This window comes from Hyla sarda, chromosome 6 (assembly GCF_029499605.1).
Source record: "Hyla sarda isolate aHylSar1 chromosome 6, aHylSar1.hap1, whole genome shotgun sequence".
NCBI lineage: Eukaryota > Metazoa > Chordata > Amphibia > Anura > Hylidae > Hyla > Hyla sarda.
Window position 1 is genome coordinate 142,817,324 of NC_079194.1, and position 27,168 is coordinate 142,844,491.

The 27,168-nt window shown below is 46.1% G+C and overlaps 1 protein-coding gene across 8 annotated transcripts in view; it reads right to left on the reverse strand.

The window, feature by feature from the left end:
- The window catches only part of NDRG4 (NDRG family member 4), an 86,051-nt gene that overhangs the window by 16,943 nt on the left and 41,940 nt on the right, over nucleotides 1-27,168 (reverse strand). For all 8 annotated transcript variants that reach the window (XM_056525379.1, XM_056525377.1, XM_056525383.1 and 5 more), the window contains one exon: nucleotides 6,965-7,070. In XM_056525379.1, coding sequence (XP_056381354.1) covers nucleotides 6,965-7,070 — 106 coding nt within the window. The remainder of the gene's footprint in view (nucleotides 1-6,964; nucleotides 7,071-27,168) is intronic.

Sequence of the window (27,168 nt, forward strand, 5' to 3'; positions counted from 1 at the left end):
AGAGGACTCTATAGTGTGACTGCTCTTACAGTAGAGGACTCCATAGTGTGACTGCTCTTACAGTAGAGGACTCCATAGTGTGACTGCTCTTTCAAAAGAGGACTTCATAGTTTGACTGCTCTTACAAAAGAGGACTCCATAGTGTGACTGCTCTTAGAGCAGTCACACTGTAGAGCGCTCTACTGTAAGAGCAGTCACACTATGGAGTCCTCTTTTGTAAGAGCAGTCACACTATGGAGTCCTCTTTTGTAAGAGCAGTCAAACTATGGAATTCTCTACTGTAAGAGCAGTCACAATATGGAGCCCTCTACTGTTAGAGCAGTCACACTGTAGAGCGCTCTACTGTAACAGTAGAGGGCTCCATATTGTGACTACTCTTACAGTAGAGAATTCCATAGTGTGACTGCTCTTACAGTAGAGGGCTCCCTAGTGTGAATGCTCTTACAGTAGAGAGCCCCATAGTGTGACTGCTCTTACAGTAGAGGGCTCTATAGTGTGACTGCTCTTACAGTAGAGGACTCCATATTGTGACTGCTCTTACAATAGAGGGCTCTATAGTGTGACTGCTCTTACAATAGAGGACTCCATAGTGTGACTGCTCTTACAGTAGAGAGCTCTATAGTGTGACTGCTCTTACAGTAGAGGACTCCATAGTGTGACTGCTCTTACAGTAGAGGACTCCATAGTGTGACTGCTCTTACAAAAGAGGACTCCATAGTGTGACTGCTCTTACAGTATAGAGCTCTATAGTGTGACTGCTCTTACAGTAGAGGACTCCATAGTGTGACTGCTCTTACAATAGAGGACTCCATAGTGTGACTGCTCTTACAATAGAGGGCTCTATAGTGTGACTTTTCTTACAATAGAGGACTCCATAGTGTGACTGCTCTTACAGTAGAGAGCTCTATAGTGTGACTGCTCTTACAGTAGAGGACTCCATAGTGTGACTGCTCTTACAAAAGAGGACTCCATAGTGTGACTGCTCTTACAGTATAGAGCTCTATAGTGTGACTGCTCTTACAGTAGAGGACTCCATAGTGTGACTGCTCTTACAGTAGAGGCTCCATATTGTGACTGCTCTTACAGTAGAGAATTCCATAGTGTGACTGCTCTTACAGTAGAGGGCTCCCTAGTGTGAATGCTCTTACAGTAGAGCCCCATAGTGTGACTGCTCTTACAATAGAGGGCTCTATAGTGTGACTGCTCTTACAGTAGAGGACTCCATAGTGTGACTGCTCTTACAGTAGAGGACTCCATAGTGTGACTGCTCTTACAAAAGAGGACTCCATAGTGTGACTGCTCTTACAGTATAGAGCTCTATAGTGTGACTGCTCTTACAGTAGAGGACTCCATAGTGTGACTGCTCTTACAATAGAGGACTCCATAGTGTGACTGCTCTTACAATAGAGGGCTCTATAGTGTGACTGCTCTTACAATAGAGGACTCCATAGTGTGACTGCTCTTACAGTAGAGAGCTCTATAGTGTGACTGCTCTTACAGTAGAGGACTCCATAGTGTGACTGCTCTTACAAAAGAGGACTCCATAGTGTGACTGCTCTTACAGTATAGAGCTCTATAGTGTGACTGCTCTTACAGTAGAGGACTCCATAGTGTGACTGCTCTTACAGTAGAGGCTCCATATTGTGACTGCTCTTACAGTAGAGAATTCCATAGTGTGACTGCTCTTACAGTAGAGGGCTCCCTAGTGTGAATGCTCTTACAGTAGAGCCCCATAGTGTGACTGCTCTTACAATAGAGGGCTCTATAGTGTGACTGCTCTTACAATAGAGGACTCCATAGTGTGACTGCTCTTACAGTAGAGAGCTCTATAGTGTGACTGCTCTTACAGTAGAGGACTCCATAGTGTGACTGCTCTTACAGTAGAGGACTCCATAGTGTGACTACTCTTACAAAAGAGGACTCCATAGTGTGACTGCTCTTACAGTATAGAGCTCTATAGTGTGACTGCTCTTACAGTAGAGAGCTCTATAGTGTGACTGCTCTTACAGTAGAGGACTCCATAGTGTGACTGCTCTTACAGTAGAGGCTCCATATTGTGACTGCTCTTACAGTATAGAGCTCTATAGTGTGACTGCTCTTACAGTAGAGGACTCCATAGTGTGACTGCTCTTACAATAGAGGACTCCATAGTGTGACTGCTCTTACAGAAGAGAGCTCTATAGTGTGACTGCTCTTACAGTAGAGGACTCCATAGTGTGACTGCTCTTACAGTAGAGGCTCCATATTGTGACTGCTCTTACAGTAGAGAATTCCATAGTGTGACTGCTCTTACAGTAGAGGGCTCCCTAGTGTTAATGCTCTTACAGTAGAGCCCCATAGTGTGACTGCTCTTACAATAGAGGGCACTATAGTGTGACTGCTCTTACAATAGAGGACTCCATAGTGTGACTGCTCTTACAGTAGAGAGCTCTATAGTGTGACTGCTCTTACAGTAGAGGACTCCATAGTGTGACTGCTCTTACAGTAGAGGACTCCATAGTGTGACTGCTCTTACAAAAGAGGACTCCATAGTGTGACTGCTCTTACAGTATAGAGCTCTATAGTGTGACTGCTCTTACAGTAGAGAGCTCTATAGTGTGACTGCTCTTACAGTAGAGGACTCCATAGTGTGACTGCTCTTACAGTAGAGGCTCCATATTGTGACTGCTCTTACAGTAGAGAATTCCATAGTGTGACTGCTCTTACAGTAGATAGCTCTATAGTGTGACTGCTCTTACAGTAGAGGACTCCATATTGTGACTGCTCTTACAATAGAGGGCTCTATAGTGTGACTGCTCTTACAATAGAGGACTCCATAGTGTGACTGCTCTTACAGTAGAGAGCTCTATAGTGTGACTGCTCTTACAGTAGAGGACTCCATAGTGTGACTGCTCTTACAGTAGAGGACTCCATAGTGTGACTGCTCTTACAGTAGAGGGCTCCATATTGTGACTGCTTAAAGTAGAGAATTCCATAGTGTGACTGCTCTTACAGTAGAGGGCTCCCTAGTGTGAATGCTCTTACAGTAGAGAGCCCCATAGTGTGACTCCTCTTACAGTAGAGAATTCCATAGTGTGACTGCTCTTACAATAGAGGACTCCATAGTGTGACTGCTCTTACAATAGAGGACTCCATAGTGTGACTGCTCTTACAGTAGAGGACTCCATAGTGTGACTGCTCTTACAAAAGAGGACTCCATAGTGTGACTGCTCTTACAGTAGAGAGCTCTATAGTGTGACTGCTCTTACAGTAGAGGACTCTTTAGTGTGACTGCTCTTACAGTAGAGGACTCCATAGTGTGACTGCTCTTACAGTAGAGAATTCCATAGTGTGACTGCTCTTACAGTAGAGGGCTCCATAGTGTGACTGCTCTTACAGTAGAGAGCTCTATAGTGTGACTGCTCTTACAGTAGAGGACTCTATAATGTGACTGCTCTTACAGTAGAGGACTCTATAATGTGACTGCTCTTACAGTAGAGGACTCCATAGTGTGACTGCTCTTACAGTAGAGGACTCCATAGTGTGACTGCTCTAACAGTAGAGGGCTCCATATTGTGACTGCTCTTACAGTAGAGAATTCCATAATGTGACTGCTCTTACAGTAGAGGGCTCCCTAGTGTGAATGCTCTTACAGTAGAGGACTCCATAGTGTGACTGCTCTTACAGTAGAGAGCTCTATAGTGTGATTGCTCTTACAGTAGAGGACTCCAAAGTGTGACTGCTCTTACAAAAGAGGACTCCATAGTGTGACTGCTCTTACAAAAGAGGACTCCATAGTGTGACTGCTCTTACAAAAGAGGACTCCATAGTGTGACTGCTCTAACAGTAGAGGGCTCCATATTGTGACTGCTCTTACAGTAGAGAATTCCATAATGTGACTGCTCTTACAGTAGAGGGCTCCCTAGTGTGAATGCTCTTACAGTAGAGAGCCCCATAATGTGACTGCTCTTACAGTAGAGGGCTCCATAGTGTGACTGCTCTTACAATATAGAGGACTCCATAGTGTGACTGCTCTTACAATAGAGGGCTCTATAGTGTGACTGCTCTTACAATAGAGGACTCCATAGTGTGACTGCTCTTACAAAAGAGGACTCCATAGTGTGACTGCTCTTACAAAAGAGGACTCCATAGTGTGACTGCTCTTACAAAAGAGGACTCCATAGTGTGACTGCTCTTACAAAAGAGGACTCCATAGTGTGACTGCTCTTACAGTAGAGAGCTCTATAGTGTGACTGCTCTTACAGTAGAGAACTCCATAGTGTGACTGCTCTTACAGTAGAGGACTCCATAGTGTGACTGCTCTTACAATAGAGGACTCCATAGTGTGACTGCTCTTACAATAGAGAGCTCTATAGTGTGATTGCTCTTACAGTAGAGGACTCCATAGTGTGACTGCTCTTACAGTAGAGGAATCCATACTGTGACTGCTCTTACAGTAGAGGGCTCCATAGTGTGACTGCTCTTACAGTAGAGGACTCCATAGTGTGACTGCTCTTACAATAGAGGACTCCATAATGTGACTGCTCTTACAATAGAGAGCTCTATATTGTGACTGCTCTTACAGTAGAGAATTCCATAGTGTGACTGCTCTTACAGTAGAGAATTCCATAGTGTGACTGCTCTTACAGTAGAGGGCTCCCTAGTGTGAATGCTCTTACAGTAGAGAGCCCCATAGTGTGACTGCTCTTACAGTAGAGAGCCCCATAGTGTGACTGCTCTTACAGTAGAGAATTCCATAGTGTGACTGCTCTTACAGTAGAAGACTCCATAGTGTGACTGCTCTTACAGTAGAGTGCTCCATAGTGTGACTGCTCTAACAGTAGAGTGCTCCATAGTGTGACTGCTCTAACAGTAGAGAGCTCCATAGTGTGACTGCTCTGCTCTTACAGTAGAGTGCTCAATAGTGTGACTGCTCTAACAGTAGAGTGCTCCATAGTGTGACTGCTCTTACAGTAGAGGCTCCATATTGTGACTGCTCTTACAGTAGAGAATTCCATAGTGTGACTGCTCTTACAGTAGAAGACTCCATAGTGTGGCTGCTCTTACAGTAGAGGACTCCATAGTGTGACTGCTCTTACAATAGAGGACTCCATAGTGTGACTGCTCTTACAATAGAGGACTCCATAGTGTGACTGCTCTTACAGTAGAGAGCTCAATAGTGTGACTGCTCTTACAGTAGAGGACTCCATAGTGTGACTGCTCTTACAGTAGAGGCTCCATATTGTGACTGCTCTTACAGTAGAGAATTCCATAGTGTGACTGCTCTTACAGTAGAGGGCTCCCTAGTGTGAATGCTCTTACAGTAGAGAGCCCCATAGTGTGACTGCTCTTACAGTAGAGAGCCCCATAGTGTGACTGCTCTTACAGTAGAGAATTCCATAGTGTGACTGCTCTTACAGTAGAAGACTCCATAGTGTGACTGCTCTTACAGTAGAGTGCTCCATAGTGTGACTGCTCTAACAGTAGAGTGCTCCATAGTGTGACTGCTCTAACAGTAGAGGGCTCCATAGTGTGACTGCTCTTACAGTAGAGTGCTCAATAGTGTGACTGCTCTAACAGTAGAGTGCTCCATAGTGTTACTGCTCTTACAGTAGAGGCTCCATATTGTGACTGCTCTTACAGTAGAGAATTCCATAGTGTGACTGCTCTTACAGTAGAAGACTCGATAGTGTGACTGCTCTTACAGTAGAAGACTCCATAGTGTGACTGCTCTTACAGTAGAGTGCTCCATAGTGTGACTGCTCTAACAGTAGAGTGCTCCATAGTGTGACTGCTCTTACAGTAGAGTGCTCCATAGTGTGACTGCTCTTACAGTAGAGAGCTCAATAGTGTGACTGCTCTTACAGTAGAGGGCTCCATAGTGTGACTGCTCTAACAGTAGAGAATTCCATAGTGTGACTGCTCTAACAGTAGAGAATTCCATAGTGTGACTGCTCTAACAGTAGAGGGCTCCATAGTGTGACTGCTCTAACAGTAGAGGGCTCCATAGTGTGACTGCTCTTACAGTAGAAGACTCCATAGTGTGACTGCTCTTACAGTAGAGTGCTCCATAGTGTGACTGCTCTAACAGTAGAGGGCTCCATAGTGTGACTGCTCTAACAGTAGAGGGCTCCATAGTGTGACTGCTCTTACAGTAGAGTGCTCCATAGTGTGACTGCTCTAACAGTAGAGGGCTCCATAGTGTGACTGCTCTAACAGTAGAGGGCTCCATAGTGTGACTGCTCTTACAGTAGAGGGCTCCATAGTGTGACTGCTCTAACAGTAGAGGGCTCCATAGTGTGACTGCTCTTACAGTAGAGGGCTCCATAGTGTGACTGCTCTTACACAAAATACTGACTGCATGGTTGTTCATGACTTTAAAGCACTTTAGAGGAATCTCCAATTTTCCACATGCTGAGAAACTTCATGAGAATTGATTAAACAATTCTGGACGCCTAACTGACTGACTTTTGGCTGGGATCTACTAATATCCAGCAGTAACAACTTGGAAGGATAATTCATTTGCTTCTTAGGTGAAAAATACTGGTGACCTGCTATTAACGCCTCAGGACTAGAGTACTCTCATCCGATGCCCATTGCGGACCTTTGAGCAAGCTAAGTATGTAGAGTGTGAGACAATTGGCCAGGGATAGAGATAGAGCCAGGAGTGTTCTAAGTGGGTAATAATAGACATCAGGTATAATGGAGAGATGCCTTTCTGTTTTCCCACATCTCCCCAAATTCCATCACTTTGGATTTGGTGGATATAGAGAGAGACACATTGTATGAGATGGATAAAGGTTTATCTGTGAACCTGTTATGACCTACTATTGCAATTTTCAGATACTTGGGGCTTGCATCACGTCATCCACAATCTAGTCAATATTGCCTTATCCTGACAGGTGGACTCAGCAGTAAGACAACTCGTGCAAATACAAAGACTTTGTATTCTTTTAACATTTGGTGCGAGGCACGGGACACTTACGGTTTAAGCCCACATCATGATAGGTGAGTATTGCTGGACGATTGCCTTTCGGAGTCCCTCGTATAACAACATGCAGCATGCCATAAGGCGTCTCAATGTCATGTTCCTATAGGGACAAAAGCCGTGACATGTAGAAAGAGAAGTAAGAGCATGAAGCTGGTATGTTAGTTCCTCGCACATAAATGTAAGGACATCACCAATATAGTCTGGATGCACAAATGATAGGTCACCTGCATCTAGATATCTGCATATGATGTAGCATATATACCACACAACCTCCCTTTATAACAGTTCTCCCTCTATAGTATACAATGCACAAAGTCCCCCTGCTTTAATATATAGTTCACAGCCCTCAAGCTGTACGGCCATGTTCGGTTTCTCTACACGTGAGTTACATTTGTAGTCTATCCCCATTTCATAGCCACCACTCTACTCCACCCATTCGGCCCAGTCGTTTTAATCAGCAGGAGACTGCATATAGGTTTCCTCCTAGCATTCTCCCAGCCCTCTGGCATCGTAGGTGTTCACACTGGTGTGATGCTCTGCGGTGACCGCTGTTGCTGTGATGCTTTGTTTGTGGGGTGGTGTGGCCCAGAGCCGGGGGCTTGGTCGGGCAGCAGTGGGACTGTCTGGCTTGGTGCCGCAGCAGCGGCAATCGCCACCTGGCGCTACACCAGCGTTAGTTTAGGGACGCACTCTTATCATCAGGTGGGCTTGACGTGGTAAGAGGGCTTGCACTTTTTCAGCAAAAAGGTACACTCACAACGTGTTAGATTTTAAAATTATGCTGAGAAGCAGTTAGATAATTGTACAAGTTGTGAATGGGCGGCCATGTTCTGTTACTCTACACTTGAGTTCAATCTGTAACATACACCACACTTTCCTCCCTGTAAAATACACAATAATCTATCTCTAATATACACCACACAGTACTGGATTTATATTACACAATACACAGTCCTACCTCTATAATATACACAGAAGTCTTTCTATAATATACAGTACAAAGTCCTCCCTCCATAATATACAGTACACAGTCCTCCCTCTATAATATACAGTACACAGTCCTCCCAATATACATAGAACAGTCTTTCTATAATTTACACTGCACTGTCCTCCCTCTATAATATATAATACACAACCCTCCCTCTACAATATATATTTCACAGTCTTCTATAATACAGTCTACCTTCTATGATATACAGTACACTGTCTATATAGTATACAATCCCTCTCTATAATATTCAGTACACAGTCCTCCCTTAATAATATACACTCTCCCTATTTTGGGAACTATCCAGAGCAGGTGCAAATCCCCATAGCAAACATCTGCTCTGGACAGTTCCTGACGTGTAGAAGTAGAAAAAGAAACAGCCTTGTGCGTTACCCTTCAATTGCAGAGAAAGGGAGAGGGGAAGAGTCGAAGACTCTATAAAATGGCTGCTCACCTTGAGCGTATATATAAAATATGCATGTAAGGTTGGGGGTTAAAGTTGCATAACAATGTAAAAACGAGTTTATAAATGCATTTTCGTAGATTACTAATAATTTCAGACAGGACAACAGATAATGCAGCATTACATCCGGGTACATCAGGCTGTATTTCGTCCGGGTGCGCATTGAAAAGGAGGCTTGGTTGCTGTAGCAGTGGAAATACACAGTTCCGTGCGCTCCACGGAGTATAAACAAAGTCTGCGTGTTTCCTCCTGGTCGCTACGGAGCGGTTCCTGTGTTGTGCGCGATGTTAGAAGCACTCAACACTGAGTTTGGACGCTGATTGAAAGTGCTCTGAACTATAGATGGAGCGCACGGTATTAGACAGGAGCTTGTAGTGTAGCAGAGTTCCGTATGAGCCGACGGGAACGGCATAGTGGAAACCAGTAATAGATAAAATGGACCACACTGTGCGCTATATAGAATAGAAACTCAATATATACTGTAGTTTGTTATAGCACACGTATATAATTGATTATAAGTAAGCATAAATAGACGCACTATTGGTACAAAAGTGAATGCATGAAAAATATCAATAAAACTAGACAACCTATATTTGTATCAAAAACCAGACAACCTATATTTTGCAATATGACAGTTACTGGTAGACTATAGGGCTAATGATAAAATGTATGCTGATATTTAAAACAGTAACATAATGATGATGATTAGGGATGAGCGTATCAAATCTGACGAATCCGAATTAGTTACGAATTTCAGGAAAAATTCAATTAGTAACGAATGTGCATATCGCCCGATTCGATCGCGCGAATCACTTCATTAAACTCCATTTAGTGCAGTCCAGGCTCCAGGGCATCTAAAATGGTAGATCCACATGTGAGGACATGGGACAAGGAATCCTGGGAAGGCGGGAACAAGGTACGGCGGGATGACCCTGAATCACATGCAGCTTATCAGCAGCCAGCCACCCCTGTGATGTCACAGCCCTATATAATCTGCAGCCATCTTGCGGCCAGTCACATCAGCGTTCTATTACAGAGAGAGAGGGACAGACAGCAGTGTGTGTTGCACAGAAAAGCATTTTTACAGCAGTGTTTCACCTCCCAGTCACATCAACGTTCTATTGCAGAGAGGGACAGAGCAGTGTGTTTCACAGGAAAGCTTTTTTACAGCAGCGATTCACCTCAAGCCCAAATCCAACCTAGAAGCACTGATAGAGAAGGGAGTGAGATTGAGAGAGAAAGTGCAATTTTGGGTGTAGTACACAGCGACTGTGTGCTGCAGCACTGGTGTATACAACAACTGAACAGCTAATAGTAGCCAGCCAGTTAGGGTGAGCAGAGCACTAAAAGCATATTGTCCCCTATTAAGTGTAACCTGTTTGTACATTTAAGTGGTGTACCATTTTGTTTCTGTTTAAGTCTTAAGGGCCTAGATACTGTGAAAGGCCAGCCAAAAGTATGCACCTGCTGGTGTTGTAGACAAATACTGTTTTAAGCGCAGTGGAGCGTATTGTACTCCCCTCATATACGCACTAAGTTTGTCAAGCAGAGAAGTGCCAGGACATGCACAGAGGAGTGGCAGAGACCTAAATTCATCAGGCAGAGGTTGCAGCAGACTAGGGGAGAGTAGCAGCAGGAGTCGCAGTAAGAGGCCTGAGCTTCCGGTATCAGCTTGCGGTCGTGTCTCGACCAGCAACTCATCTGCAGTCATCAACTGGTAACACGGTCATCCACTTCATCACAAGTGACATCTGACACCCCCAGTCAACAGTCGGTGGGTTCTTCAGACACAACCCTCAGTTGGCATGGCCCGGGAGCAGTCCCTGTCCTCCCATTGCCTCTGTCCTATGCTGTTCCCTCCCCCACAGAAGTATCTTATGCTGTGGGTTCAGCTCCACTATTTTGTGAGGATGATATACTAGAGGGCAGTCAGCAGCTACTGCCGAGCCAAGAAGTGGAGGAGACATCCGCCGCTTCCTCCGCTAGGCGGGCAAGTAGTGATGAGGAGAGTGGCGAGGGAGGTGGTGTTGCGAGCATTCAAGTTCCTGAAGCAGACACTGTTGAGGAACCTGAGGAGGACATTAGTGACATGCAGACACTTGTTGATGATGATGAAGCTGATTGCACTTGGGAGTCGGGTGCAGAAGGGGCTTCATCATCATCAGGAGAAGAGGGTTGCAGGTTGCCTGTGAGGCAGCAGCTGAGCCAGCAAGGTGGTAGCATGGTTGGCAGTCAGCATGGTGGCAGAAGTGGAAATTCTGGAGCCAAACGTGCCTGGGGGAGACCACCTGCTTTGCGGCAGCCTACCTGCTCGGGAGGTAGTGGAACATGGGTTCCTGGAGTCGTGCGGACTGTTGAATCAGTGCGGACTGTTGGTGGGAAAATCAGCTACTCGGCGGTGTGGCAGTTTTGCATCAAGCATCCGGAGGATGTTAACCTGGCCACAGATGTGTCGGCAGAAGGTGAAGCGTGGCCAGGGTCCCAATGTTGGCACCACGGCCCTGTGTCAACATATGCAGCGTCACCATAAAGTGGCCTGGGAAAACCATTGCTCCGATGTGGTTGTCCAGCCTGCTGCATCACCCAGTGGCACGCCGCTCCCTGTTTCAGCAAGCCAAGGCTCCACCACCTCAGCCGAAGGGAGCTGTGTGTCATACCCATCATCTGTTGCTCCAGATGCTCCTGCTCCTCCCACTTCGAGTCAGTCATGCCGCCAGAAATCCATCGGCAAAGCCATATCCAAGAGACAACAGTATGCGCCCACTAATCCAACAGCACAGAAACGGAATGTGCTCCTGTCCAAGTTGCTGGTGCGGCAGTCCCTCCCTTTTCAAGTGGTGGACTCTGCACCTTTCAGAGAACTGATGGCATGTGCCAAGCCGAGGTGGAGAGGCCCAAGCAGTCATTTCTTTGCGAAGAAGGCAGTACCAGCCCTGCACAATTTTGTGGAACAGAAGGTGGGCCAGCCCTTGAGCCTGTTGGTGTGTACCAAAGTGCACAGCAGTGCTGACGTGTGGAGCTGTAACTACGGTCAGGGACAATACATGTCCTTTACGGCCCACTGGGTAAATGTGGTTCCTGCACAGCCACAACAGCAGCTTGGACAGGTCACGGCGCTTCCGCCTCCACGCTCTCAGGCCGTTGGTCCTGTGACAGTGTGTGACTCCTCCTCCTCATCCTCCACTGTGTCCACTGCACGGACAAGTCTCAGTGCCCCTCCAGCATTCCATGTGTGCACGGCACTGCGGGGGCACAGTGGAGCACAGTTTAGGTTTCGAGAGATGGGTGTTTTTTCTAGTCATCTGACAGGAGACAAGGAGCAGGAGCATCTAGAGGGTTATGAGGAAGGCGAGACAGAGGACCCAGACACATCATGGCAGTATGCAGTGGAGATGGAGGCAGGGAGTCCCTCCGAGTCACTTGCACGATGCATGCTCACTTGCTTGCGTAGTGACTGTCGAATTGTGACCAGTTGGCAGTGGGATGTCAAAAAGAGAGAGGACAAACTGACCTACTACAGAGACATCCTATGTAGTCAGTTGGCCAATGCCCATCTAAGCCATTGTCCATCCTCTCACAGGTCTGACTTGGGGGGCCCTCTGCGCTCATCTTCCACTGCCATGGCTGCTGGGCAGGAGTGGGGTGGAAGGAGCAGTACCAGCTCCATCAGCAGCCTGAGTCTACAGTCGCTGATGAGTAGCTTTCTTCACCCGCATAGTGAAGCAACTCATCAGCAGCAGGTAGACCTGAAGCAGGATCTGAACCAGCAGGTAGTGGCATACCTTGACATGCCCATGCCAACACACCTTGAAGATCCGCTGGACTTCTGGGCAGCCAAACTTGATTTGTGGCCGCAACTAGCAGAGTTTGACCTGGAAAAGCTGTCCTGCCCGGCCAGTAGTGTGCCATAGTGTGCCAAGAGCGGATGTTTAGTGCGGCAGGGGCCATAGTAACCCCAAGGAGAACTCGTCTGTCCACAAAAAATGTGGAGAGACTGACCTTTGTGAAGACGAATCAGACATAGATCAGCTAGGATTTCCACCCACCAATACCTGATGCATCAGAGTAGATTGACCATGGTACCACACCAACACTTCACAAATATGGATAGTGCATAACATATTTAAAAGGTTCTGCTCCCCAGTTACAGACATTCCTCGGCATCAGAAGTATATGCATTAGCTAAAACTTAACTTTTCTTAGGATAAAATATATGTAACCAGATTTTTTTTAAAATCTAACAAAAGGAAAGGTGTGCATAAAAGGTGTGCCACCTACACAACCAAGTATTGATGTGATGCAAAGACCTCTAAAAGGTGGAAGGGAACAATGTATGGTCCATTGTAACCGGTGGGGGTAAAAACTTCCCCTGTAAGGCCCTACTCTCACATTATTATTTCACTTCTTGGCAGGTGTTACTCGCCCTAAAAAGAGCAGCCCCACACAGGAAACGCTCCCTATTTCCACCTGCAAACACTGCCATTTCCCAGGGTTTTTAGGTGGAAAAAGAAAGTGTGGGGACACCCTTTTTAGGGCAAGTAACACTTGCCAAGAAGGGAATTAATAGGGCGAGAGTAGGACCTTACAGGGGAATTTTTTACCCCCACCTGCTACAATGGACAATACGTTATTCCCCTCCACCTATTCGAGGAAAGGGTTACTCGTCTTAAAAAGGGCGGCCCCACACAGGAACCTCTCCCTATTTCCACCTAAAAACCCTGGGAAATGGCAGTGTTTGCAGGTGGAAATCGGGAGAGCTTCCTGTGTGGGGCCGTCCTTTTTAACCCCGTAAGGACTTAGGACCTATGAGTACGTCCTGTCTATAGCGGGTTGGTCCCGGCGCCTATTCACAGCCGGGACCCGCGCATCGAAAGTGAAAGTAAATGCTTCCCGGCTGCTCACTCGGGCTGATCGGGGTCATCGCGATAAAATCGTGATGCCCCGATCAGCTACTCGGAGAGAACTAGGTCCCTACCTTCTTCCGTTGGCGTCCCGGCTCTGATTGATTGCTCCATGCCTGAGTTACAGGCTGGAGCAATCAACCGCCGATTATACAGCTTGTTGCCATGCAACGGCAAGGCAACAATCTGTGTATGCAATCAGCCATTGCAAGCTCATAGTTCCCTATAGGAGATATGAGCTCGCAAAAAAAAAAAAAAAAAGTGTAAAAATTAAAGTTAACCCTTTCAGGTATTCCCTTCTGAATTAAAAGTTTAAATCGCCCGCCATTTCCTAGTAACAAAATAAAACAGTGTAAATAAAAATAAACATATGTGGTATCACCGCGTGCGGAAATGTCCGAATTATAAAAATGTATCCCTTTTAAAACCTCACGTTCAATGGCGTACGTGCAAAAAAATTCCAAAGTCCAAAATAGCGCATTTTTGATCACTTTTTATACCACAAAAAGTGAATAAAAAGTGATCAAAAAGTCTGATCAGAACAAAAATGGTACCGCTAAAAACTTCAGATCACGGCGCAAAAAATGAGCCCTCAAAGCACCCTGAACACAGAAAAATTAAAAAGTTATAGGGCTCAGAAAATGACAATTTTAAACGTATAAAGTTTCCTACATGTATTTATGATTTTTTTCTGAAGTAATACAAAATCAAACCTATACAAGTAGGGTATCATTTTAACCGTATGGACCTACAGAATAAACATAAGGTGTCATTTTTACTGAAAAATGTACTGCGTAGAAACGGAAGCCCCCAAAATTTATAAAATGGCATTTTTTCCTCAAGTTTGTCGCACAATGAATTTTTTTTTTCCGTTTCGCCGTGGATTTTTTGGTAAAATGACTAAATGTCACTGTAAAGTAGAATTGGTGGCAGAAAAAATAAACCATAATACAGATTTTTAGGTGCAAAATTGAAAGGAAAAAACGAAAATGCAAAAACGTGAAATCGCTCAGTCCTTAAGGGGTTAAAGCGAGTAACACTTGCCAAGAAGAAAATTTATAATGTGATAGTAGATCCTTACAGGGGAAGTTTTTACCCCCACCAGTTACAATGAACCATACGTTGTTCCCTTCCACCTTTTAGAGGTCTTTGCATCACATCAAAACTTGGTGGTGTAGGTGGCACATGGTGTTTTATGCACACCTTTCCTTTTGTTAGATAAAAAATTTTTTTTAGGGGTACATATATTTTATCCTAAGAATATTAAAAGGTACGTTTTACGTAATGCATATCCTCAATATTTACTTGTGCACTCTAACACGTTTAGAAAAAAAGACTGTTTTCTTCTGCCTACCTGCCTCAGCTACTACTCTGATTCTGCCACCTGCCGGATGCCACACATCTGATGCAAAGTTCTCCTTTTTTCACCCACCTTTGTCACCGGGTACTGGTATTGCCACCCACCACCCCACTATGTCACCGGGTCACTTTCAGGACTCCTTATGCTGCTGATGCCACCTCTAGGCTGTCTAATACTGCCACCATATGTTCTCCTCATGCTGCTGCCACCTCCAGGCTGTTTCGTTCTGCAACTATATGGTCTCATGCTTCCGCCAACTCCAGGCTGTGTCATTCAGCCACTATATGGTCTGCTCATTCTGCCGCCAACTCCAGGCTGTGTCATTCAGCCACTGTATGGTCTGCAATTGCTGCCGCCACCTCCACGCTGTGTCATTCAGGCACTATATGGTCTCATGCTGCCGCTACCTCCAGGCTCTGTCATTGTGCCGCTCTACGACAGTGATTCTAATAGCAACGCTTCTAATCTGCATGTTATACTGAATACCAGTATTATTTCACTAACCCAGCACACACCCTATGCGTGTTACAGCAAGGCAAAGTGTTCTACACCCCTACTGAGGCTCTCTGTAGGCCGGAAATAGGCGTTTTTAATACAGATTTGCCGCAAATAAATTCGGACCGAACCAAGTTTCAGCTGAATCGAATTTTTCAAAAATTCGCTCATCTCTAATGATGATAAGTCGAAGGTAATAATATTATTAATAATGATGAGTACTAGATAATAAATGGTACAAAATCCTAAATAAAGTGACATTTGCCCAATAATCGGAATAAATAAATAAATAGGGGAGCATATAGTTCAATAAATAGGTAAATGTTCGAACAAATACATAAATGGAAAAAAAAAAGAAGCAAAACCTCTTATATGACTTTGAATTAAAGATTGTTTTCAATATACTCGTTTAAACCAGATGGGTGCAAAGTGCGCAAATTAAAGATCCGAAAATTCTCACGTTGTCTTTAAGTATTGTATCTCTGTGGGATGTCCTTATTAATGTGTACAATAACAGTGATTTTAAGTGCAGAGAAATCTCCATTTTGATGTGTGGAAGAGTGTTGTGAAACGCTGTGAAGGTGGTATTTTAAAGTTACATTGCTCCGTTGTTTGTTCACACGGTATCTCAAACATTGCGTGGTTTGTCCTATATATTGCATATTGCAAGTACATTGTAGGAGATAAATTACATTCTGGGTAACACATGTCATATGGGATTTGAACATTTCTCCAGAAACTTGTGAACAAAATTCTTTAGCCAAGTGTGTCATGTTGGAATTACATATACACCGGGTGTGGTTGCATTTAAAACAGCCATTTTGATGAAGAAAGGTTGGTGGGTTTTTGTCGCCACGGATTTTGAGGTTACTGGGAGCAAGAATATTCTTCAGAGACTGTGCTTTCTGATGTTACCTGCGGTTTAGGTGGAAGACTAGAATGGATCGTTTAATAGGATGTCCCAATGTTTAGCCAAAATGTGTCTTGATTACTGTTACTAGAAAAGGTGGTAATGAAATGTAAACATCTTTTCTCTTGGGATTCAATGGCATTGTCCTTGGTAGTCTTAGTGAGGCATTCTGCTTGTGTGAGATCACTTGCTCTGTTACTGGAAGATTCAATGATTCAATTTCTTTGGATACTTTTTTGCATAGAACCTACTTTTAAGTAGTTTGCCCTGTGTTAAAGAGTCTGATTCTAAAGTGCAATCGCGGTGGATCCTTTTAAATTGACCATGTGGGAAATTTAAAAGCCATTTTTGTAGCCATTCTTTTACCTTCTTAAAGAAGGATTTTGTGTTTAATTTAAAATCATCAGTATAAAAAACACATACATCTAAAAATTCTGCATTGTTTTCATAAATATTGTGTGTAATAGTTAAGCCCCAGTCATTGTTATTTAATTGTTGTAAAAAGGATGTTAGTTCTGCAAGGGTTCCGTCCCACACAAATAAAAATATCAATCGATATAACGTTTGTAGTATTTACAGTGAATAAAAGAGGGGTGGGTATATAAAATAATATCTTCAAAGCACGCAACGAAAATGTTCGCAAAAGTAGGCGCAAAACGCGTCTCCATTGTTGTGCCTCTCTGTTGCGTATAGATTTGATTTAAAAATGAAAAATAATTATGGGTTAAAATAAATTCAATACCCTTAAGTATGAAGTCACTTTGTTCTTGAGGTATGGTCATATCATTGTTGAGGTAGTGGGAAATGGCATTAAGACCCAATTTGTCATCAATGATTGTGTAGAGCAGTGATTCCCAACCGGGGTGCTCCGGCACACTGGTGTGCCGTTCAGCACTGCCTGGAGTGCCACAGGATTTTGCCATGAATTTTGAATATTTTTTTTTTTAATTTCCCACCCCAGCCTGCGCACCTGTGGGGGAAGCGTGCGTGCGTACTGCGCACACAGCGTCCCCCAGCCCAGCATCTCCCAGCATCCCCCTGCGGCGCAGTAAATGGTGCCCTGCTACACCAAAAAGGGGAAGATGCCATGGAAGTGCAAGCTGCGCCCCATGCCGGCTTGCTTAAGGTACTGTACCCTTTTCACCCCTCTGTTATCCCCCCCCCCCCCCGGGTCACCCTTGTCCACCCCACCCTGTCACCCATGTCCACCCCCTGTCACCCATTCCCCCTATCATTCATGTCCACCCTCCTGTCATTCATGTCCGCCTTGTCCACCCCCGTCTCCCATGTTCACCCCCCTAGTCTACCCTGTCACCCATGTCCATCCCCCTATTCACCCGTCCCTTTGTCACCCCTCTTTTACCCTCCTTGTAATCCTTGTCCACCCCTGTCACCCCTGTTCACCCCCCCCATCTCCCATTTTCAATCCCCCTGTCATCCATGTCCACCCCCCCCATCCACCCCCAGTCTACCCCTCTGTCACCCATGTCCACCCCTTATTGACCTCTTGTCCCTTTTTCACCCGTCCACCCCCCCATCCACCCCCTTGTCACCCCTCTTTTACCCTCCTTGTCATCCTTGTCCACCCCCGTCACCCCTGTTCACCCCCCCCCCCCCGTCTCCCATTTTCAATCCCCTGTCATCCATGTCCACCCCCCCATCCACCCCCAGTCTACCCCTCTGTCACCCATGTCCACCCCTTATTGACCTCTGTCCCTTTTTCACCCGTCCACCCCCCCCATCCACCCCCTTGTCACGCCTGTCCACCCCTCTGACCCCGTCACCCCTGTTCACCCCCCTCTCCCATGTCCACCCCCCTGTAACCGATGTTCCCCCTCCAATCTACCCCCTGTCACCCATGTCCACACCCCTTTTCACCCCTTTTAACCCCATTGTCATCCTTGTCCATCCCCCCTGTCATCTATGTCCACCTTGGCCACCACTTTCACCCCCCCCCCGGGCAACCCCCTTTTACCCCCTTGTCATCCATGTCCACCTTGGCCACCCACCTTTCCACCTCTCTGTCACCCCTGTCCATCCCCCTGTCACCCATGTTCACTCTCCATTGTCCACATCCTTGTCACCTATGTCCATCCCCTATTCACCCCTCTGTCCCTTTGTCACCCCTGTCCACCCCTGTTACCACCTTGTCACGCCTGTCCACCCGTCACCCATGTTCACTCTTCTACACCCCTCTACCTCCCATGTACACTCCTCTACACCCCTCTGCCACCCCCTGTCACCCATGTACACTCTTCTACACCCATGTACACCCTTTTTTTGATTTTATTTCAAAAATAATTTTATTAAAATACATGACAACAAGAATAACCATCATAAACAGAGGCTCATGGTACAATAGTACATAGAAGTGCAAGTATAGACTAATTCTGGAAGAAATAAACCAAAAAGAACTCAAAAGGATCAAATGGATAGACAGGGTAGGAGAGACCAAGGACTGGAAGAATGTAGGGAAGAAGAATCCGGGAAAAGAAGAAGAAGGAAGAGGGTCTGGGACTAGGAGACTAGACATCAGAGGACAAGAGGGGAATCACAGAGGAGGAGGTAGAGAAGAAGCAGCAAAATCCATCCAGAGGCACCAGTGCCTAATATATTGCTCCGAGGAACCATGGAGGTCGGCTAAACATTCCTCTAAGCCCTGGAGATATAGGACTTCTCTAAGCCAGTTGGTAGTGGTAGGGGGGATGTAGATTTCCACCATCTCGGTATGACTCTTCTAGCAGCCGCTAATAGCACGCCAACAAGGCTTTTCCTCAAGGATTCAGAAGAGCCAGGTAACATGGAGAGGAGGAGAACCTGTGGTGTTTTCGCTACCTGGGCTCCAGTGATATCAGTAATGAGGGCCTGAACAGAGGACCAGAAGTCAGCCAATAAGGGACAGGATAATCACGCATGGGACAGATTACCCACGTCTCGGCCACACCTCCATCAAACATCAGGCACTGATAGGTAGAAACGATGGAGCAGGGCTGGAACCCTGTACCATCTGGAGAGCAATTTATAGTTTGTTTCCTCCAGGGCTACCGCTTTGGAAACCTTGTGACAAAGCATGAATGAAGTCACCCATTCCTCAGTGCTGGGGGTGTAGTCGAGCTCTCCAACCCAACCCCATTGATAGGGTAGCAGCGCATGGGAGTCTGTTACGAAGCATAGCATAGAGTAAGGATATCATATGAGTCGGTCTAACAGTACTTAAACAGATTTGTTCAAAGGGTAAGGCCTCGCTATGCAATTCACACGAGACCCCTCTACGTGTCATAGAAATGTCGGAGTTGAAAGTATTGGAACATACACAGGGCAGAGGGGATAGTAGCGCCCACAACGTCAGAGAGGGGTTTCAAAGGAGGAGGAGTGGAGGACCTTAGTTATAGGCAGGGGAGACACTAGCGGGGTAGAAAGGAAACCTCCCGGAGAGGAACCCAGGGGAAAATACAGATTTCCCATCAGGGAGGTTAAGGGGCCTTAAACCTATTCTAACAAGTAAACCTATTCTAACAAGAACAAGCGACAAATAGAAGTGGGTGTTTAGAGCCTGCAGTCCAAAATGATAGGAAGATCCAGGGCAGGGAGGAGAGAGGGAAGGTAGAAAGTTCAGATTCCAGTCAGACCCACAATTTAATGTGGGCCGAGGGAAATCCGTCCAGTATACGGGCCACAATGGAAGCTAGGTAGTAGGTGTACAGGTCAAGGAATGCTAAACCACCATCTGTTTTAGGCTGAGCCAGGGTGTCCTTAGAGAGCCTGTGTCGGCTGCCAGACCACACAAACTTAGTGAAGAGTGCAGTTAAGGGTCAGAAGAAGGCCCTAGAGAGCATCATCGGCAAGGTCTGAAACAGATACAGCAGGCGAGGAAGCAAATTCATCTTCAATATGTTGATACGGCCTATCCATAAAAAGTCTTTACGGTCCCACTTAGCAAGATCCCCTTTAAACCGGGCCAGCAAAGGGGTGAGATTCAAGTCCACTATGCGGGTAAGGTCTTTAGGGATAAGGACTACCAGGTAGCGGAAAGAAGAAGGGTGCCAGGAGAAGGGGAAGAGCCCATGAAGCCTATGGGCCAGAGTGGAGTCCAGGGAAACAGTCATCACAACTAGGGATGCACCGATGTATCGGCCGAAAATAGCTGTTTCGGGGAAATGCCGAAACAACAAAAAATGTGCCGATAATGACCCACCTCCCCTGCCCGCCCACAGCACAAGTTACAAACACTGCCAGTGGCAGAGGGACTCGTGGGGGTGCAGGGGGGGCCGGCTGCACCGGGCGCAACATCTGGGGGGGGCGCGCTCTCCGGGATAGGAATACTTCTTTTTATGTGCCCGGGCCGGCTCCCGTGTGTGGCTGCAGGCGGGGGACGGCCAGCGCATATAAAACCTAATACTGTATACTAAAAACCAGGGGGCCTCCAGCTGTTGTGAAACTACAACTCCCAGCATGCCCGGACCGGCAAAGTCTGTCCGGGCATGCTGGGAGTTGTAGTTTCACAACAGCTGGAGGCTCCCTGGTTTTTAGTATACAGTATTAGTTTTTGTATGCTCTGGTCGGCCCCCGCCTGCAGCCACACACGGGAGCCGGCCCGGGCACATAAAAAGAAGTATTCCTATCCCGGACATCCCTGTGTCCCGAAAAATCTTTTCGGGACATAAGGATGTCCGCCTGTCATTCCCCGGCGTCCTCCTGCGATCCTCCTTCGGTCCTTCGCTTCTCCGCCTCTATGGTCGTACGCACGGGACGTCACTGGCGTCCCGTGTGTACAACCATAGAGACTCAGGAGGACCACAGGATTGTCGCAGGAGAACGCACGCCGGCCGGGGCCTGGTAAGTGACCGTGTCATCTTCTTCGGTGTTCCGGTCACTGCTCCCCTGGTCCCGGCACCTACTGCTATGGTCCATAGGCCATAGCAGCAGATGGTGACCCGGGCCGGAGGAGCGGTGACCGGATCACTGTGAGGGGCAGCAGTACAGACATACAGCCTCCAGCCATACACTGTATATGGCTGGAAGCTGTATGTCTGTGGGGTGGGGGGAAGCTGCCTACTATTGTAGGGGAGCTGCCTAATATTGTGGGGGGGAGCTGCCTAATATTGTGGGGGGAGCTGCCTAATATTGTGGGGGGAGCTGCCTAATATTGTGGGGGGGAGCTGCCTAATATTGTGGGGGGGAGCTGCCTAATATTGTGGGGGGGAGCTGCCTACAAATGTGGGGGGGAGCTGCCTAATATTGTGGGGGGAGCTGCCTAGAAATGTGGGGGGAGCTGCCTAATATTGTTGGGGGGGAGCTGCCTACAAATGTGGGGGGGGGGAGCTGCCTAATATTGATGGGGGGGAGCTGCCTAATATTGTGTGGGGGAGCTGCCTAATATTGTGGGGGGGCTGCCTAATATTGTGGGGGGGAGCTGACTAATATTGTGTGGGGGGGGGAGCTGCCTACAAATGTGGGGGGAGCTGCCTACAAATGTGGGGGGTGCTGCCTAATATTGTTGTGGGGAGCTGCCTAATATTGTGGGGGAACTGCCTACTATTGTGGGGGAACTGCTGACCTAATGTGGGGGGGAGCTGCCTACTATTAAGGGGGAACTGCCTACTATTGTGGGGGAACTGCTGACCTAATGTGGGGGGGGAAGCTGCCTACTATTGTTGGGGGGAGCTGCCTAATATTGTGTGGGAACTGCCTACTATTGTGGGGGAAATGCTTACCCAATGTGGGGTAGCTGCCTACTATTGTGGGGTAGCTGCCTACTATTGTGTGGGAACTCCCGACCTAATGTGGGGGAGCTGGCAATCTAATGTGGGGGAATCTATTTAGCTGAGCGCTGCATTTTACCAGAAGACGGGGAGAAGTAATTTTCAGTTTCGGACGGACATTATTTTTTATTTCGGTTTTGTTTCGGTTCTGAAATTTCCATTTCGGTGCACCTCTAATCACAACACTTTTAGAAAAATTGATATTATAGTTGCTCACCGCACTAAACTCCGCTATGGCCGAGAGGTGCGTGGGGAGTGAGGATTCGGGGGAAGAGATATAGAGGAGGAGATCGTCTGAAAAAAGCAGAGCACTTAAAGTGAAGATCTCGCACCGCTATGCCTCTGATATTCTCATTGAGGCGGATAGCCTGCAGCAGGTGTTCCATCACTAGGACATAGAGCAAGGGGGGAGAGGGGGCAGCCCTGTCTAGTACCATTACAAATAGATAGGAGGGTGGAGAGGGAACTGTTAATGCGTATTCTAGCAGAAGGGGTACTATACAAGGCGAGGATACGGTGGAGAGCTAGAAGGCCAAGGCCTAAATGCTCCAGTACACCTCTCATGAAGTCCCAGTTCACACGATCAAATGCCTTTTCAGCATCAAGGGACAAGACCATACAAGGAAACTTTGTCACTTGAACATGATGGATAAGTGAGAATGTTTTGAGAGTGTTATCACGGGCTTCCCAGTTGGGGACAAAGCCCACCTGGTCTAGATGAATCAGGGACTCCAAGAAGGGGGCCAGGCGCAGAGCAATTAACTTAACTTCGCATAAAGTTTGGCGTCCACATTGAGGAGAGAGATAGATCCTTGCCTTCCTTAGGAATCACTGTAAGGAACACTGTCAGGAAGGAGTCAGGGAAGGCAGAGGAGGGGGAGATGGCATTAAAGGCTTTCAGCAAGAAAGGGGACAAGTCCGTTTGAAGCATTTTATAAAATCGGCTGGTATAGCCATCGGGACCTGGGATTTACCAGAAGGGGAGGAGGAAATAGCTAGCTCCAATTCCTCCACCGTGAACGGTCGTTCTAGATCTTCCAGGATGGGGAGTGGTAAGCGGGGTAGGATGGTACATTGCAGATACAAGAGTATATCTTGTGAGGAAGGGGGAGGAACTCCCCCCTTATCCGCAAGGTCATAGAGGCCCGAAAAGTAGGAATGGAAAGCATTAAGAATGTTGTCAGTGAGATGTTCCATGTGGCCTGAGGTGTTTTTAACCGATGGGACAAAAAGGGCAGCTCGCCTATCCCTCAAGGCCCGCGCTAACATCCGACCTGCCTTATTAGTGTGAGGCCGAGCAGATTTGGCGAAAGCGGTTATGTTTTTTGTCAATAAGGACGTGAATTTCCTTACGCACTCTAAGGAGGTCCCGCAGGTGTCCTCAGCGAGCATCCGCCTATGCCGTAATTCAAGGGAATGTAACTGAGCTAACAGGGCCGAGAGCTTCGAAGAGGCCTCCCTCTTGCGTCTGGCTCCATGCCGTATCAGGATCCCACGCAAGACACATTTAAGCGCCTTCCACTGGGTCTGGGGTGGCGTGGAGTCCGAGACATGCGTGAGCATAAAGGTTGCAGTGGCCTGTTTGTGGTCTGCCAAACATAGGGGGTCCAACAAAAGCGACACATTAAGGTGCCAGGTGAACTCTCTCCGGGGGAGAGCAGGGAGCTGGAGCACACAGGAGACCGATGCATGATCTGAGTGAATCATTGGGTCAATGGAGCAGGCACTCAGGGAGGGGAGAAGGTGGTGGGAAATAAGAACATAAATCAAGTCTGCAGTACACTCCCCTTGTATGCGAGAAAAACGTATAGTCGCAATCAGTAGGATGTAGTAGGCGCCAAGCGTCACACAGTTGGTGTAGATGCAAGGTCCTCCGGATACCATTCAATGCTGCAAAGGAGAGTGTACTAGAGCCTAAGGAGGCATCAATGGGAGTGTTGAGGGTAACATTAAAGGTCCCCACCAACAATCTAAGTACTCTGTGAGAAGGCGTTAAGGTCTTCCAGCGTCCTCATCAAGAAAGTATGTTGTCCATGGTTCGGTGCGTAGATACAGGCCACGGTATATTCACAACCCTGAATGGAACATTTCACAAACACAACGGCGTCTTGGTCAATACGGGAATCTAAAATTTGCACCGCTAGGGACTTATGGAACAAAATCGCCACCCCTTTAACCTTATGGGAGGGGGAGCTACTATGGAACCACGTCGGGTAATACCGGTTACGGAATCCTGATAGTTGGTCCTGGTGGAGGTGGGTCTCCTGTAGGCACACTATATCAGATCTCTGTTTGTGGAAATTATATAATACTTTCGCCCGTTTCCCAGGGATGTTAAAACCCTGAAAATTCAGGGAGGAGACCTTAAGCGGCGCCATAACAATACAGGGAGTGAGAGTTCATGGAGAGCCTCGTCTGGAACGAGAGGAGCTTTGGGGACGTCTCTGGGATCTCTACGGGCCAGGAGTGGCAGGATTCAAAGAGGAGATTATCCCAAGTGGCGGGTCAGTCTGGAATGGTGGGTGTGGGTTTCGCAGAAGTTCGTCCCAGTGCGGCAAGTCCATTGGGGGCAGAGAATTTGCAGGAACATGGGCAAGTCCACAGGACACCAAAGAGTCACCAATTTTTCATACAGTCGGACAGAGAGAGCAAAGGGGAAGCCCCAACGATAGGGGATGTTCCGGTTTTGTAGAAGAGTTAGGAGAGGTTTCAGAGCAGCCCGCTGTCTCAACGTGTAACGGGAGAGATCAGGAAAGAGTTGCAGTCTGGTCCCCTCAAACACCAAGTCTTGGAGCTGTCAGGCTTTTTGCAGGATAGTCTGTTTGACAGTATAGTAGTGTAAGCGACATATCACATCCCGTGGCTTAAGGGGGTAAGCATTCTGCGGGCGCAGGGCTCTGGACGCTCTGTCCATTTCAATGGGGGTCCATGCCAGGCGGTTCAGGATGGAATTAAAAAGCTCAGTAAGGACTGGGACAAGGTCCATTTCAGGGAGGCCCCGCACATGGAGATTATCAGGGAGCCCCCGCACATGGAGATTATTCTAGCGGTTACAGTTTTCCAAGTTGTCAAACTGGGAGTGCATAAAATTATGATGTAGGACTTGGGCATCCAGATCAGAGCGTAAGGTATTAATTGTAGTCTGGACAGAGTCCCTGAAGAATTGCAGCTCTTGAACAGAAGTGCGCAGGGTCTCCACCTCCGTCTGCACCACTTGAAGATCGACTGAAAGTAATATAATATATATTATCCTCTACTCCTCTTACATATTGCATAATGAGACTACAAATCCCAGCCAGTCGTGTACTCTGACTGGGATAGCGCTATAGCCCCAGGCAGTACTACCTGTGATGGATGGACAAGCAGCTGCAGCGTGGCACGCAAATAAATGCCTCCCTCTGTTTTTCCTTGTGCTGAGTGACAGGCTGGGAGTGCGCACACAGCCTTCTAAAGCTCGCCCTCACTTCCTGTATTCAGACAGGCCAGAGTGTTGCCACCGTAGGTTTTTACATAACGACGGACAGAGATCGGCATGGGACTCTTGCGAGGACCCCTAGTGGCAAGTTTTATACCAGAGATTTTTAAGTTAAATCAATGAAAAAAAAAAAATGAATGTATTTACAAATAATCATATTTTGTAGTGCTCTATTGGATTTAACAAAAAAAAAACATTGTGACAGTGGCCATTTAAGACAACGTGAGAATTTTTGGTTTTTTAAATTGCACACTTTGCACCCTTCAGGTTTAAACGAGTATATTCAAAGAAATCTTTAATTTGAAGTCATATAAGAGGATTTTGCTTCCTTTTTTCACATATCCTTCATATTTTTATACAGATTTTATTATCCTATAAAAATGTATATATATATATATATATATATATATATATATATATATATATATATATTCCTCTATTAGAGAATATTTATGTATTTATTCGAATATTTACTTATTTATTGAACTATATGCTCCCCTTTTTATTTATTACTATTATTGGGCAAATGTCACTTTATTAGAGGATTTTGTACCATTTATTAAAGGGGTATTCCAGGAAAAAACTTTATATATTATATATATATATATATATATATATATATATATATATAAACTGGCTCCAGAAAGTTAAACAGATTTATTTGTAAATTACTTCTATTAAAAAATCTTAATCCTTTCAATAAATTATCAGCTGCTGAAGTGGAGTTGTTTTCTGTCTGGCAACAGTGCTCTCTGCTGACATCTCTGCTTGTCTCAGGAACTGCACAGAGTAGAAGAGGTTTGCTATGGGGATTTGCTTCTAAACTGGGCAGTTCCCGAGACACGTGTCATCGGAGAGCACTTAGACAGAAAAGAACAGCTCAACTTCAGCAGCTCATAAGTACTAAAAGGATTAAGATTTTTTAATAGAAGTAATTTACAAATTTGTTTAACTTTCTGGAGCCAGTTGATGTATAAAAAAAAATGTTTTTTTCTTGGATAACCCCTTTAATCCAGTACTCATCATTACTATTATTACCTTCTTCGACTTATCATCATTATGTTACTGTTTAAAATATCAGCATACATTTTATCATTAGCCCTATAGTCTACCAGTAATGGTTATATTGCAAAATATAGGTAGTCTGGTTTTTATAGTTATAAATATTTTTCATGCATCCATACTCTTTGTACCAATAGTGCCTCTATTTATGCTTACTTATAATCAATTATATACGTGTTCTATAACAAACTACAGTATATATTGAGTTTCTATTCTATATAGCGCACAGTGTGGTCCATTTTATCTATTACTGGTTTCCACTATGCCGTTCCCGTAAGCTCATACGGAGCTCTGCTACACTACAAGCTCCTGTCTAATACCGTGCGCTCCATCTATAGTTCAGAGCACTTTAAACGAGCGCCCAAACTCAGTGTTGAGTGCTTCTAACATCGCGCACAACACAGAAACCGCTCCGTAGCGACCAGGAGGAAACACGCAGACTTTGTTTATACTCCGTGGAGCGCACGGAACTGTGTATTTCCACTGCTACAGCAACCAAGCCTCCTTTTCAATGCGCACCCAGACGAAATACAACCCGACAGTGAAATTTTATTACAATACAATTGCTTTTCCTCTCAAAATTGTTTCATTTTGCTGCATTATGTTGTCCTGTCTGAAATTATTATTAATATATGAAAATGCATTTATAAGCTCGTTTTTACATTGTTATGCAACTTTAACCCCCGACCTTGCCACCATTTTGTGCTTCCATTAACAACCATATAAAAAGTCCATGTGTTCATTCTGTTGTATGCACTGACTATATCAATCTGAAGAAGGGG